Genomic DNA, 15948 nt, shown 5'->3' with positions numbered 1-15948 from the left:
ATATATATATATATATATATATATATATATATATATATATATATATATATATATAAATATACACATATATACACACACACACAAACTTTACACAATACACACACACATTCACACATACATAACACTGTCTAAAGAGAGACGAAAAAGAATATGTTTTAAGATTTCGCGCGTAAGTATCCCTACAAAAGAAGAAAGGTACCGTCATATCGCGCCGCATACGATCACTCCCCTGCGAGATGTAAACAAATCTAGTAATTAATAATAGTGATATAAGGAGGAAGTTGAACGCATCGGGGCGCGATCCTTCGAACTGGCTATCATATCCGGGGCGATACGACGGTCACGCTTGTATCATAGCATTATATTACCCCCCTTATGTTTTTTGTATTTGGTAATCTAAACGAAAGAATATCGAATTAACAGACAGAAGATTAATAGAAAGTATATTATATATATTTGAGTAAAGCTACCGAGAGTTGGAGTTATCTGGGACGCGTCGACAACGATTGTCCTCATCGTTCCTCTCATCGTTCACCGTCTTTCTCTCTTCCTCTTCACTTTTCCCTTCTTTTTCGCGTCCCTTCGTGCGCCCGATAATAAGTGAAAATAACGACGAAACAGACACGAGACGGTTTATATAATATAGAGCTGTATGCTGTATACTGTAGAGCGTATACTGTATACTGTAGAGCCAAGCGCGCGAAACACGACGCTTCCGGATAAATCCAACGCTCGTTTACTCATAACTTATTATGTACATCGTCTGAGAGAAACAAAGGTACGTTCGTAAAGAAAAATAAACATAAGTATATATCAATGTTACGTACTTTTATTTTTGTCCTTGCCACGTTACGTGTGAACTTTGTCCGGGGAGGAACGGATGCATGATTGCCTCAGGCAAACGTCGGGACATCCTTCATGTCCATCGATTCTTTGTTTCGCCATTGGACGTATCTGTGTAAAAACAAGAAAATTACGAAATTAACATGCAAACAGGAAATTTTGCTCGCGTGTAATACATACAAGCGAGGAACGTCTTTGATGTATTGCAGCTTCCTCGGCTGCTTCGCGTCAGAATCTTGCATTTTGCATCTTTCGCTCCAAACTTTAGTCGGGTTCAATAGAGTCGAGTGATCTCGCGTTCGTGTCACTTGTGATCTTACGTTTTTCTCCATTCGACTTTTAGCCGACTTTCGTAGTGTCGATATTATATTTTTCTTCCTTCTCGTATACTCCTCGTCCTGTTTCCTGTCAGTGCCGTTGATAAACGCGATTGTAGAGAATTGCTCGCGACATCTCAGATCGCACAATCTACCGAAAGTTGTCTTAAAGACGTCCAAAACATGTCTTATTTCTTTTAGACGTCTTTTAGATATTTTTAAGACAATCCTTTAGTAATTTGTGTTGTCTGGAATATGGTATGATATTCTTTACATACTTCGTGCGTACCAAAACGTCCTTTTGAGGTAAACTTTGAAGAAGATTCAGAGTATACATGTGGAGTAAACTATAGATTTTCAGTAAAATTTTTCTCGATATTTTGTATGTGATACAACCTCAGAATTCGAATTAAAAACTTTTAATATGCTTTAGAATAAATCCTGTCTGGACGACAAGCAACATGAATACAAAAAGTAATACTTAGAAGTCACAGATGCAAAAAAAGTTTTTCCGTGTCAGCTGACACGTTATCCTTCCAAAAACCTGTATGCAACTTTAATAACAACTTGTATTACCTAAAAGCCTCGATCAACGCCGGATCGTACTTCCATTCTGCTCTCGAGTCGTTTTTCGATGCTTTGGTGGAGAGCTCCGTTAATTTCTTCTCGTGGTATTCCGCCAAAACCGCTTGGATTTTCTTCAATTTTTCTTGCTTGCGTTTCTCTTCCGCTGCAAGCTTCGATTCCGTCAACATCTTGGACTGTTGCTCCTCCATGAGACGTTTATTTTCCTTCTCTATCTTCCACTGTCTTATTAATTCCTTCTTCTGATTGGCGTCATCGTCATCGACGACTTTGCCAGGAATCGCTGCTTTTGTCTCGCGTTTATTGGTCGCGCGAGGTGGAAGTTCCTTTGTGATATCGGGGTTCGATTTTCCGCGAGAGATTTCCCCCGCGTTTTTGACCGCAGTTTCGTTTTCACGGGTCCTCCTCGCTTTCTCTGTGTCTTTCTGTTTGCGCCACTCTCGGACGGTCGACCGTTGCTTCTCACGCAGGTTCGAGTAAACCTTGTACCAAGCCTCATGATTCACTATGTTCTCTGCAGTTAAATCCGGACATTTGACCTGAATGGCGGCCACCATGGCAGGTATGCTGCTGCATTTCTGCCGTGTCTTCAGGAACAGCAGGTGATCTTCGTCGCTCCAGTTGTCGGTGTGACCTGTAAGATATGTGTTGAGAAATATTGTGTAAGGAAGAGTCTAGAAGTTACAAGGATCAGTTGTCACAAAGCTTATATCTCATGTAATAAATGAAGGAGTATATTTTTCTCTATAGTACAGGTTGCTTGTATCATGTTAGTTGGATGTACGAAATGGATAAAAGCATCGCATGTGGTATTTACTAGCATTTTTCCAAGATTGAACGTGGTGAGTAAATTTCGTTTCTATTTTTGTGGTTCCGTTGGTTTTGGAATTACTGATCTTTTTATCTTTTTTTAGTTGTAAGAAATATTATAGGATTGAACTATTTTTTTTGTATTTAACATCCATAACATAATTTATAAATATGATTGTAACATAATTTATAAATATAATTTCTTTTATTCTAAATGACAGTTCGGATAAAGTTAATTCAAAGTAAGTGAGATTAGTTGTTACGCGTTGCAAGTTTATCGCGTAGTTATCACGTGACTTACGCAAGAGCATGGAAGTAAACACATATTTTGTGTTGTACCTGATTATAAAATATCACTAACTTTAATAAATCATTTAAAACCTTAAAATAATTTGTCTTATTTTATACGTGAAAGATATGTGACAATCAATCTTGGGTATAAGATATGGGATAAGTAGTCACATTTGCTTATAACTTGATAATGTTTTCGCATATAAATATATATAAGGATAATATATATAAGAATAATTTTTTTTTTACCGATTTTTCTGTACAAAGTAACATAAGTCTCATAAATTGCGGATTTTTGCAATGAATTTTAATTATCGATGTGTATACGAGCACTTTAATTATCGATGTGTATACAAGAATGCTTACCTGTTTTAGCAATTAGCGCATGAAATTCTTGGACCTCCTTATAATCCTGACTGTCTTTAACGTTCTTGCTGGAGGACGCGGCAAACGTCGGTTTGTTAACGTTACGGGTAACATTCTGGTACTTGTGTAAATTCAACTCAAATTCACGTAATTCGGATTCCAACGTCGTTTGCTCCTGCGTCAAGGACTCAAACTGGCAGGACTCTTCGAAGTCTCGAATCTTTTGCGACAGTTTCACAAGTCGCTGTTTATATGAGTTTGTATCTAGATACAAATATATTTACAAATAGTTAAATACATGCAGCTATTGCGATTAACGAATTCAACATTAGAAGGAATTTTGATATTTATTTTCGCGTTCAAATAGTTTTATCTAAAATATTATATATAACCAAAATATTAATCTTCTAAGGTCCAGTATGTAATTATGTACATTTATTTTGGCTCTTCCCTAAATTTTTTATATTGTCAAAATAATAATTCTATCGATATAATCGACATAATCGATACTATCAATTTTCATCTTAGAGTTATTAAGGTAAGTAGAGTAAGTCAAGTAATGACTCTCAATTTTTAGAATTTGGTGAGTTCTCAATTTCATTGTGTTTAAACTGTTTTGCAATCCACTGTATATTCAGAAAATCATACTTCTTGATGGTAAATTTTATTTCGACCATAAGATTCTTTATCAAGAGCGTCTTTTAAGACTATTTTATAAAAAAAAAAAATGTTTTTACTCGAATGGAATCAATACCTGGGTCCTAAAGAGTTAAATTAGTGATTTCTAATTAATTGTGTATGATTAAGCACAGCATGCAATTAACACTGGAATAAACACAGAAATCACAGTGATTAATTGGAAATTATAAATCTAGTCTATATACGCGCGAAAGCAATTTTGTTAAATAAGAATAATACTATTATTCGAAAATAGATCAATTATTTTATTATTTACCTAAGTTTTTAATTTGTTCGGGACAGTCCATGAGGGATTTCGCCGAATTGACCTCCTCCGTAATTTCTTCTAAAGATTTTTTTACACTATCCAGCAAAATTTCCCTTAAACAAAATTTATTTAAAAAAAGATAGTCGAATTGAAACACTATAATGCAATTTTGAGCAAACTTGATTTAAATGCAATTTAACGTTTAATTAATTTTTCGTCACCTACCTCTTTCTGGGGATGTCATTCATATCGTGCCAAAGAAGTTGTTCAACTTTTGATTTCAATTTCATATTCTCTGCCAAGTTAAATAGATTCTTTTCCATCAAACTCTCCTGTTGCTTCAGTTGAAATAGTGACTTCTTGTACTTCGTGCTTTCGGTAAAACTCATTTTTTCGCATGATGGCATTCGTCTTTCCTTTTTGCCTTCTTTGTGATTTAGACTTCCATTCATTATTACACGCACAAAGTTGCGACATTGATTGTTATCGAAATTCAATAATTTTTCCGATAGGAAATTTAATTTAAAGAATTCGTAGACGCGTTTCGTAGACGTCTTTCTACATAGGTTGACTTAACCGACTGGATTCATTGGGGTTTGTGGCCCAACAAAGTTTTACACATGTTTCCATAGCAATTCACCATGACTGTCCCCCTTCTGGTGCAACTGCAGCTGTTGATCAAATAAGACATCCATATGTGATTCTATAATTCAATACATAGGATCCAATATACAACAAAAATAGACGTGGTAGAAGAGTCGACAGCAACTCCTGTAAGAGAATTTATTTATAAAAAATATAAGTATATATTCAATATAATATAAAAATCTGAAATAATGGACTGAAGCATTTAAATACAAATTTAATTTAAGCCAACAAAATGTCTATCATAGTCTATTAAAAGATTTTCATAATAAAATTCATAAAAATTTTGTTACATAACTAATAGAGAGGAAGGACGAGCAAAATGCCAAACATAACGAGTAACTTCAAGAAAAAAAACTTTCCTAACTCTTTTCTGTTGATATGCGCCGCCGCAAAAAGTTAATATAACATTCATTTCAACATTTTAAAACACTAAGGCCCGATTGCACCAACGTTATTTTGATTTTAAGCGAGACATAAATATATGTTTGTCTTTATTTATTTAGAAAGAAAGATAAAGATATATATATATATATATATATTTAAGTTATATATAAGAAAGATAAAGATATATATTTAAGTTTCGCTTAAAGCCAAAATAATATTGGTGCAATCAGGCCTAAGATTTTCTCGAATAGTTTGTATACTTTACATTACGTGATTATTGATGAATAAATGGATCCTCGCATAATCGAAGTGCTCTCGCCTCGAGCGAGAGCGGCGCACCGAATGTATCGATATCTCGAAAATTCAACCATCGAGAAACTCAATCGCCGCCATATCCGCTATAACGCCAGAGTCCGTTACAGGATTACCCCCAGCAAACACAATGTTACATGTAACGTACATATTAGTTGTAATTTCCTACTCAACAATATAACTATTACATAACACGCATGTTATATAACAGTTATATTGTTGAGTAGGAAATTACACCTAACATGTACGTTACATGTAACATTGTGTTTACTGGGATCATCGGGTAGTGGTGTTAGAGCGAAGTTCTTTGTGAAGCCTGAAGTCAAATATTGAAGAAGAAGAAGATTATCATGGAAGTGTTGTCACCACGAGATGTTCATTGCGTCATGGCAGTTGGCATTGTCCGAATCGTCGCGTTCTGCACTGTCCGCCCTGCAAAACGAAAACTAGTAAGTCTCATTGTATGAAATTAGTACACACACAACCTCTACGTATGTGATCGTGCATGTACGGGACTGTCAAGGAGAATTTACACTTTGGCAGAAAACAGAGAGGCAGAAGTGAATCAGATCTCGCGTTGGTGATCAAGTGGTACACAGTTCGACAGTTTATACTTTTCTGCGAAGGTTCTGAATTCTCCCGTTCACAGCTGGCCTCTCGTAAAATGAAACAATCGGTAATGTCGACATTCTCTAATTATCAATGGATTTTCAAGCTCTATTGGTAAAACATTACACATTATCGATGGTCTTCGACAGTACTTTCGGATATCCACTTTTACCCGAAGTCGGTAAATTCTACGATAGTAATATATGAATACCAATTTACCGATAGCTCTATTTTGACAGTCACTGTGGGCAATCAAACGTTGCAACAGCTGTGTTTTCAGTAGAGAAAATAATCATACGCTTACATTTACTGTCATTATCAATAATCTTACGAGGAACAACAAAATGTGTCCTCATATATTTACACAAACTTCAAAAGCAAACTTTGCTTTTTAAGACAAGAACTTCTCGCGCGCGCGTGCTTTGCTTTTATAGTACAATTTAATCAATATTTATTTCATCCAGTATTGAAAATTGGTCGAGCAAAATTTTCGTTGACCAAGATACTCGGCACATCGAGTGCCCAATCCTTAGTGACATCTAGCCGCGCCGCGGAACTACGCCGTTCCCCTCTCCGATGTAATCCGCGTCTGTAACCCGCGCGGCTCTCTTCGACCGCTTACGGTGCGGTGCATTTATACGGGCGGCCTGTATCTAGGCGCCTCAGTCTCTGCTTGGGACGCGACCGCGCGAGTATGGGGTGCGCGTATACCCCGCGTAACGTATCGTACGGCATTGCTGTCTGAGCCGCGGAGCGACGAGCAACGACAAAACGACCCCGACGTCGAGACGTTCCGACGGGAGAATTAGAAAAGAAAATAGACAAGCATCGTTCCCACGTACTGCCTCCCTCTTACTCTCTCTCCTTTCCTTTTGTCTGTGTGTCTCTCTGTCTCTTTCTACCTTTCTCCCTGCATGGCTCCGAAACTACCCGTCGATCCTTGACATCCCTCGTACGCACCCCTAGACAACGACGACTCCCGGCGCGAGCGCGCCTAATAACGCGTATGTCGCCGGGAAATCCACCGGCGCGACGGACATTCGATTTTCCGCTCGATGAGTGAAGCATCCGGCTGTTGTCGTCGTCGTCGTGGAACGAGATCGGGATCGGTGTGTGCGCGACGCGATTCGTCGCGCTTGTGATTGTTGATCCGGTGGTGGTGCGGCAGGCATCTTCTCGGATTCCCGGTGCGCAAAAACGTGAGTACTCATTCAGAGAATTTTTAAATACCGCGTCGTCGTTGTCGTCGTCGTCGTCATGCCGCGTACGTTGGATAAGTGAAATTACGGCTGTGTACACACACGTTGCAGCCGCCTCGCGGCGAACGCGATCAGTCGATTTTAAATGATTGATTCGCCCCGCGGATCGAAGGAAATCGAGTCATGACATTTCGACTGAACGCGAAGAGGCCGACTCGAGTTGCATTAATAAGCAGGTGCATTCGTCGATTATCGTACACCGAGCCGTTTTGTTTGTGCAATGAAACATTTCTCATACAGAAAAGAATACAGTACTATTTGATCGGATAAATAACAGTCTTGAGACGAAAAGAAGGACAAGTATTGCATCGAGAAAAAAATATATTCGAAGATTTATTTGTAGGATATAAAGTTTACTCGCAGAAATAAACTTTATATTCCACAAATAAATTCTGAAGTATTTTTTTCTCAGTGAGAAAGATACTTAAAAATTTATTTGTGAGATAAAATTTTCTTTTATAGATATAAACTTTATGTCAATGAAATGAACTTTATATCTCACATATGTATTTTCAAGTACTTTCTCTCAGTGTGTATGTTGACAACGTGGAGATTATTAATTTTCCAATTTGTACCTCGAAAGAATTGCGAAAAGACTTGAATATCTGGATGTTTGTTTTTGCAGACAGCTCTTAGATCTTTAACAGTTCTTGTCTCTATTAGCCGCGTTGCTTGTTCGCTTATTCTCGTAGATTCTGACGTTCTAGGAATTTATTAAATTATCGCATTTTTTGGGCGAGAGATAAGATAACAGTTTATGAATTTCACCACAAATACAATCTTATCAGTGAAACTTTTCGCAACACACAAAGCCAGATCATGTAAGGAAACAATGTAACATCTAGCATGCCGACAATAGTAAATAAATCAGCAGTGCACCGCGAAATTGATAAGTTCGCTTATCTAACACGACACTGATAAGAAATCATAGTACGATATTAATGTAGACTTTGACTCGAGACATGTGCATATAATCTGGACAATGTTAGCGCTACAATCGTGGACGTTTCTCATAAACGAATGGTTTCGCAAAACTTAGCAACGCGCATGGCGCATTCACCAAGAACTCGTTGCAGCATATTAACATTGTCAATCTCATTACGCAATGTTATAGTTTAATAATAGTACACTGCGCAATACGAGGTATAGTGACGCTATATATTATAGTAGAATATGCCCGTTATAGTGCCACAGTTAATGCAGTAATTAATTAAAGGCTCATCTTGCACAATTTTGCGCCATTATATCTTCCTATTCTGGCTACTTAATCACCCGTTTGAATCGCTTTTATAGAGAAAGTTTCATTGTTCGCGGACGATCGCAAGGAAGTCCTGCTCCGTAATCATTTAATTATGAGTAATTGTTGTTACAATATCACAACGTGCAGACTAATTACTCGTAAAGACAGTGCGCGATGATTAACAATCAGTTAATCAATATTTATTTTATACAATTCCCAAGGTATTCCGTTTACTTGAACGTCCATTAATACCGCACCGAGAAAGCCCCATTGTTTCAACGGTCGTGAGGAAGTGCCGCGCGCGTTACGGTAACTTAATTAAAACTTGTTAATTTAAAATTACATGCAACACGAGCGAGATAGAGCGAGTAATTTTGTGACATTGGAAACATTCCAATTAGGGAAAGAAAATTATCTTTCTTTTTTATAAAATCGTATAAAACTATATTTTGTCATAAGAAAAATAACGTAATGCACCAAAAAGGAAAAGTCTAACTCTTTTTCTTTTTGAATCAAGAAAAATATGATTACTTGAAGCAAAATATCCTCTTGTTAGAAGAAATTTCTATTAAGAACAAAATTTGTACTGCAGATACTTGATGACGGGAATTCCTCTAACTTTAAGAACATAGTGCTTAGAATATTTTTCTTGTGATTTTAGAATATACACGAGGATTCCGTTAAGGATGAAATCAAATTTTCTTGAGGTACATTTTATACACTCGTTATATTTCGCACTTGCCAATTTGCATATAATTACTAATTCCTGCTGATTACATTCTCGACGATATGTACTGTAAACATTGAAAAACGGGGACAGGGGCGCAGGGGAGTGAAAATTGGCGGGACCTTCGATTGAGATTGACGATACGCATGTTAGCTCGCGGTTGACGAGTGCACTCGCCCGCGGGACGATTTGCGCGTAATGGCGCGATAATTTCGCGGCGATTGAATTGCCGACGCAATTACTTGCCGGAGGCGTGCTCGGGGCCGAAGACGATCGAGATAAGTGGACGGAGACAAAGCGTTTTGTCGCGTGAGATAGGCCTACGGTGCACACCGCGGTGCGCATCGGCAGATATACATACATACATACATACATACATACATACATACATACATACATATATGAATACACATACGTATACATTCGCAACAATAAGTAATAAACACGGGGAGCATAACAAACGACGGCGATCGTCGTGCACCGCGATTACTCTATCGCACGGCATTGAACTTTCGCTCGATCTTTATCGATCCGACGTGCCGCGCGATATTGCACCTTGTACCTTGAGATCATTTTTATGACTATTTGCGTAAGAGGAAACGCTTTGTGCGGCGCGACCATATGCGTGTGCCCGCGTGCGCCTGTGCGCGAGAGCGACTTTAATGAGGGACAGCGGCGATCCGATCTTAATAAGAAACATTCTTCATGATAGTGATTGGAAAATCGTGTGTGGGAATAATCTCTTTTTTCCATAGTTCCTGCTCCGCGTTTTAATACCGGGCCTCCGACATTAGCGCTGAAATTACCGTCTGACTGCCCGGCGCGGTCTCCACTTTGGTATCGAACGCATATTTGACCTGAGGTAGATCTAAATTGCCATATAGATTTCCCCTTCGTAATGTTAAATAAACGCCCGGCTAATAATAGCGCACAACACTGCCGAGATACGAAGCGTTGCGTAATAATGCAGCATACACACACGCGCGCGCGCGTGCACACACACGCAGAGCTCCTCCCCCCGGAGCTGCACCAGACTAATCTGCCGCGAAATGATTCTAATCGATCAAATATACCTGTGCTTATGCGAAAATTATTTTCCCACAGTTTGATGATAATAATAACAATAATAATAATAATAATAATAATAATAACAGCGACACCCCGCAACATCCCCTTTTTGAAATCCACGGTCTTTAGTAGAAATTGAACCTCGTCGTCTAACCGTGAGACAGTAAATTTGTGTCTAATATCACTACTAACCAGTAATGTAACGCTCACTTCTAATGGCCAGATAAATAAGTCAGTTGACGATTAAACAAACGAAATTATGAGATAAAAATCATAGTGCTAGCCAATAATGTGACGTCCGATTTTGTTCTTTTGAGATTTTTGTGAAATTAACATAACTTCAATTTTGATTTACTATCTAATTTTAAAATGCTAGTAGTGATACAGTAACTAGATTATATATTTGGGAATAGACAGAGCGCCATCGGCCCAACATATTTATGCAATGACCAGACAACAGTTCCACAAATCCGATTCTATAGTTCAATGAATAAACAATCAGTAACGAATTAGTAACGAATTAGAAAAATTAATCTGACTTGTACCAGCTAACTTTTGATTTTAGTTACATTTCTACTCGGAGTGTATTAACAAATGAGTATTATCTTGTTGGCGTGACGCGAGATTAAAATCGCGCGGGCGCGCGATCGGCAACGCCGCCGTATTTGCATTAACATTGCCATTCTGTCGAGCGCATATTACGGGTGAACTATTGCGCCAGCATTACGTGAGAAGACTCGCCGCTGCGCAGAGCATCGCGGCTCCGGAATAGCGTACCGCTCGTTACAGCTGCTCCCCGGTTAAAAGTGAATGGGGAACCCGCTCATTCATAAGATTTTCTTCTGAGGGGGGCAGTCGCGCTGCTGTTGCTGCTGCTGCTGCTGCTCTCGCTGTCCAGTCTTGTTCGCTGCGGAGTGGTTTGCGCGCGTGCAGATGCACAGTACAGCAACTGGATATGCAACTTATCACGCTCGCTAATGCGAAGTATCTCTCAATCGAGGGTGAGCGCGGCTTGGGAAAAAGGGGAGACCCTGAATAAACGTTTACGACCGGTCTCTCTCTTTCTCTTTCTCGACGCATTGTGTCTTGCGTAAGACAAAGGCATTCGTACACAGCCGAGAAAAAAAGGAAACCAGTAACGGCGCGGTAGCATGTTGTTAATAATCAATATTATCAAGCGACAATGTTATTGCGTTATTTAGGTCCGTATTAACTATCTCATGTATTGGGCACTTTAATCCCCGGCACATTGGGCTTTTTGTTTTAAATAGAAATAGGGTTGTTGTCCTCGTTTATTTACACTTCGTAAAAGTGTTAAGTAAAATCTATAAAAAATAATAAATATATTTTCAAGTCTGTAGAATAGAACTTTGTGCACAAAAATGATCGCACATATTTCCTTTTATTGCAAATATAAAGAGAAACTTAATTTTACATAAAACTGTGTAATTTTTCTGAGAATGAATTTAAGAAATTAATATCCTAGAATTTTCTTATATATATATGAATTTAAGAAATTAATATCCTAGAATTTTCTTATATATATATATATATTTTTTTTTTTAATCTTAAAAAAAGATATATTACATATTTCAATTTGTCGAAAAGTATAATTATTTTGGTATATGAAAATATATAATTTTTCAGTAAAAAATAAAATAATAAATAGTTTCAATTTTTTGAGATATTAATCTATTATAAATAATGTGGATTTTATTAAAATTATTACGAAAATTATCTGAATTTTTTGCTCGTGATTACAGTCTGGTACAGAAACATCACGTATATAATATAGCTACAAGTAAATAATATTTAAATTTCATATTTATATCAATTGTGCACTTTTTTCATTAATTTGCGGATGATACAAAATAAAAATTGGATGAAGTCGAAAATGTGACTTTCGTGTGCTAAATTACAGTTAATAATCTTTAGTTGAAACTTGTTTAACGTCAGATACTCAGATCAGAATTTAGAGTTGGATTTGAGTTTTTATTTGAATCCTATAATATATATGACATTATATTTGCAATCGTGATTCCGCTAAATAATTCACGTCTAATTTGAAATGCAAATCTCAGTATCTTACTTGGACACGTATTACAGAATTGTTCGCAATGAATTTCAATCAGAATATTGTCCAGTTATTCTCTAGATTTTTGTTGTGTTTTAAAACTGTAAAAAAAAATGGATTCATTCCAATCAAAATCCATTCCAAACAATTACGTGTCTTGAAATAAATTTCAGCTAACAACTATCAGGGGTAGATCGAGGCGAATCAGATTATAAAAGGCGAATCGGATCCAAATAATTTTTAAGACAGTTATGGTTAGTTTTTCGTTTAAAATAAACTGTTTTATTTTTCTATAGCTGACGCGATAAGATAGCTGGTTTAAAACAAGAAACGAATGATTCTAAACTGACTCTCAAGACTTATTTTGATCCGATTCGTTTCGATCTAGTGTAATGCGGGTCTCAAACTGCACGACAATTTTTTCTTGGTTTGAAAGAAACAATACACAATTGTATGATGAATGTTTTATGAAAAACAAAGAAAAAGCGAAACAGGCCGTTCTAATCTGCATGCAACTTCTGAATAAGCTTGACTGTTAATTGATGCAATAGCGCGGGGCAAATTAATCAGCACAAAGGCGACGAAGACTAACGACATGTTGAGAGTTCGCGAGAAAGAGAGAAAAGGAGAGACATAGAAAGGAGGAGAGAGAGAGAGAGAGAGAGAGAGAGAGAGGGAGGGAGAGGGATTAACAAATAGAGAGAAAAAGAGAGAGGGAGAGAGTTTCTCCGGAGGCGGTTTTATCTCGTCGCTGTACACAACGCACGGCAATACACGGAATCGTAAAATCGCGGTAATGTACGCGGCCGCCGTGTTAATGCAACAAATCAGCGGCGGGTGTCGACTAGAGAGAAGGAGAAATACGCCGGATTTATCTCGCGGAGGAACACGCGGCCCTTACGTACGGCTGTAAAGGTTTTAACATCGTTAACACGGCGATAACGCGGCCGAAACGCATCTCTCTTATTAATCCTGTCTCTCTCTCGTCCGTTCGCTCGCTCGCCCGTTCGTCCGCTCGATGTCGGCCAGAAGATTGCAACGTTGTTTGAACGCCGCGATTAATGAACGGCTGTCAACGTCGTCGGAAAATCACTTGCTCCGACTACGCGCCGTCGAGATGCGTTCGGTGAGGCAGAGAACGAGAGGGGGCGAGATGAGAGCAAGAGAGACGCTCTCTCGCGCGTTCGCATCGGATTAAGTTGGATTTCAGTGCGTATACATTCTGATATTCCGATGACAGCATGATCTTTAGGGCAATCAAGAAGACGTGTAATTTTTACGGGGAGGAATTATGACGTTGGGACGAGAGGAATCACGTCGGCAGAGCCACGCTATGCTTTCGAAAACAGCGATATACGGGATAGGGAACCTTCGTAGGGAGAGAGTGGCAAATTCGATCGCGTGACCGAATCTTCTCTGATTGATCCCGGACGTCAAAGTCCCTTGTATAGATATAGGTATAGATAAGAAGAGGGAGCTGAGTTAACTTTTTATTTGCAATGTTGTGCTCTTGAGCAACATGAATTTCTCATGAGCTACATACAAGAACGATAGATGCAGGACGTATTTATTCAGCATTGTTGCTCCGAAGCAACATCAGGCTATGAGGCTATGATACGGGATATTCGGCTTCCCGTTTGAAACCGTGGCCTCCCCTTCCTCCCTTCTCTTGGTCAATTCGACGAGAGTCGATGCCTCTTTTTAGTGATTTTTCCTCGAGCCGGCACCGCCGGGGTGGTTTTTCTCTCTTCTCGCAAGTTTCTCAATATTCGGCTCCGGTGCAGCCATGTGGTGTCTCGCCAGTCTTGCACGATCACGCGTTTATGGAAATCGGCCTCCGCGAAAGCGGGAGGAAAGGAAGCGGACGAAAGAACCCGCACAGGCTAGGAGGGACGGGCAGGGCAATAAGTCTGGCTGAGGCGAGAGGTGATCAATCTCGGCGCGCTCGAAGGGAACTTTACGGGCCGCCGCGTAATGATAAACGACTTTGAAGTCGGTGTTATCGGGGCTCGCGCGCCTTGTCGAGATATCGCGTTTCGCGTCCGCTCGCTCGCGACGCGGACCATGCGCGGCCATGCGCGACCATGCGCGGATTTGCATTCGCGCGTGCATTCGAGCGCGCGCGGGCGTCGCAGGGCTCGTCGTCGTCGAAACAGGTTCATTCCGCGGCGTGTTCGTCGCGAAATGAATGAAATCGTTAGGCATTACGACACGTCGGCCGTTGGAGCGCTTATCGAAGCCGGTATCTGCGCGAAAGCGCAATTATGCGTCGCGTAACTCGATGCGCGCGCGCCAGAGGGAGGAGGCGCCGACTTCGCATCCGGTTTGCTGGATGCATCGCGTCCATCGACTTGATCGTGGCAGCGGAACGCACGTGGCGGTGCGGTGTCTTTCGGCTTTGTTGCAATCAGCTGGTTCTCGATGATCTTCGGACGGTTATGGAACAAATAACAGCGGAGACGGGGACCACATTTTTCGAAATTTCGATATTGCAGGTTTCTTAGAAAACCGATTGTCGAGATTAACTAGACAAACTTGATAGAGTTTATGTTAATAGTCCGTAACGATCCTGTATATATTTCTTTCTGTGATAAACCAAAATACGAATATGTTGCAACGTAGCCGTTTTATCTTAGTACTGAGGCAAGTTGGCTTGCAATTCGAGGGAGGGGCATGGATAAGAAGATCACATATATGTGTTCTAATTAGTTCCGGGCTCTCCGCAAAAGATCTCTAAAGTTCTAGAACGACTCTTAAATAGTGGCCAATTTTATTTCATCCGCCCATATCTTCGTATCGAACTCGTAGGAGACTTTATTCTAGATAATAACACATCACTCAAGTTTATTTATATGTATAAGGACACCGACGAATATCAAGGGCGCGAGTTTCTCGCACGCGAAAAAAGATATTCTCGTTCTTACGCACGTGAGTGGGCTGTTAATATCTCGACGACGAAGACGACGATATCTCGAATCTCGGTCTCTTCCAGCTCGCGATGTAATTATTATCGTTGTGTTCTGTCTTCTCTGCGTGTTTCTGCTGAAAAGTCCTTCTCGGCGCATTGAAACGGCACGTGGATAATTGTAGAATATTGTGGCGATAAAGGCGGTGTGTTATGATAATGCGGCGATAAATATACAAGATCTGAGAAAGGATATTTTACTTGATGACGTGTATACTCGAGAGTTGCCGCGAAAATTTCTCAATTCTTTTGCATTGAAAGATAGCGATACTCATGAAATATTTATTAATTGACTTGGATGTAATTTTACAAGAGTTTCTCAAGCTTAACAAAATTTATATAGATTTTTTATAGAGGACTATATTTTTTATTTATTTATATAAACATGTATATTTTTTAATAATAATTTTTTAATACATTTTTCTTTTTTTACTAAATTATTATTATTATTATAAAGAAATACGAACGATTCCGTGCTTTTTATAGCTCGTAGTTTTTTCTTGA

At 39.0% G+C, this 15948-nt stretch overlaps 2 protein-coding genes across 7 annotated transcripts in view; one reads left to right on the top strand and one right to left on the bottom strand.

The window, feature by feature from the left end:
- Positions 1-758: 758 nt before the first annotated feature.
- LOC116849942 (coiled-coil domain-containing protein 112-like) lies at positions 759-6133 on the bottom strand. 5 transcript variants are annotated; one of them, XM_032827633.1, is made up of 9 exons: positions 6036-6133; positions 5869-5934; positions 5456-5588; positions 4384-4829; positions 4168-4271; positions 3213-3476; positions 1737-2379; positions 1024-1248; positions 759-954 (listed from the first exon to the last, which is right to left on the bottom strand). In XM_032827633.1, exons 4-9 carry the CDS (start codon positions 4608-4610, stop codon positions 894-896), a joined length of 1524 nt encoding a protein of 507 aa, XP_032683524.1. In that variant the 5' UTR covers positions 4611-4829; positions 5456-5588; positions 5869-5934; positions 6036-6133; the 3' UTR covers positions 759-893. The 5 variants fall into 5 exon arrangements, with proteins under 5 accessions (XP_032683524.1, XP_032683525.1, XP_032683522.1 ...); XM_032827634.1 differs by having other exon boundaries at positions 5461-5588; XM_032827631.1 differs by lacking the exons at positions 5869-5934; positions 6036-6133 and having other exon boundaries at positions 5461-5605.
- The window catches only part of LOC116849941 (GAS2-like protein pickled eggs), a 91297-nt gene continuing 81166 nt past the window's right edge, over positions 5818-15948 (top strand). Inside the window, exon 1 of one of the 2 annotated variants that reach the window (XM_032827630.1) lies at positions 5818-5951. The gene's annotated coding sequence lies outside the window, so the exon portion shown is untranslated. Of the gene's footprint in view, positions 5952-6752; positions 7311-15948 lie in introns of those variants that run through there. The other variant, XM_032827628.1, reaches the window with a different exon arrangement.

This window comes from Odontomachus brunneus, unplaced genomic scaffold (assembly GCF_010583005.1).
Source record: "Odontomachus brunneus isolate Ranch 3 - 2012 unplaced genomic scaffold, Obru_v1 Obru_scaffold_128, whole genome shotgun sequence".
In the NCBI taxonomy this organism is placed as follows: domain Eukaryota; kingdom Metazoa; phylum Arthropoda; class Insecta; order Hymenoptera; family Formicidae; genus Odontomachus; species Odontomachus brunneus.
This window is presented reverse-complemented; position numbering and strand designations above follow the sequence as displayed.

What these genes read in the sequence shown, in the direction of transcription:
- LOC116849942 (XM_032827633.1), bottom strand. Translation starts at nt 4,610, where the DNA reads ATGAATGGAAGTCTAAATCACAAAGAAGGCAAAAAGGAAAGACGAATG. An exon ending in AATGACATCCCCAGAAAGAG is followed by an intron (nt 4,272 to 4,383) that starts GTAGGTGACGAA and finishes ATTTTGTTTAAG; the next exon opens with GGAAATTTTGCTGGATAGTG. An exon ending in GCGTTGATCGAGGCTTTTAG is followed by an intron (nt 1,249 to 1,736) that starts GTAATACAAGTT and finishes CGGCACTGACAG; the next exon opens with GAAACAGGACGAGGAGTATA.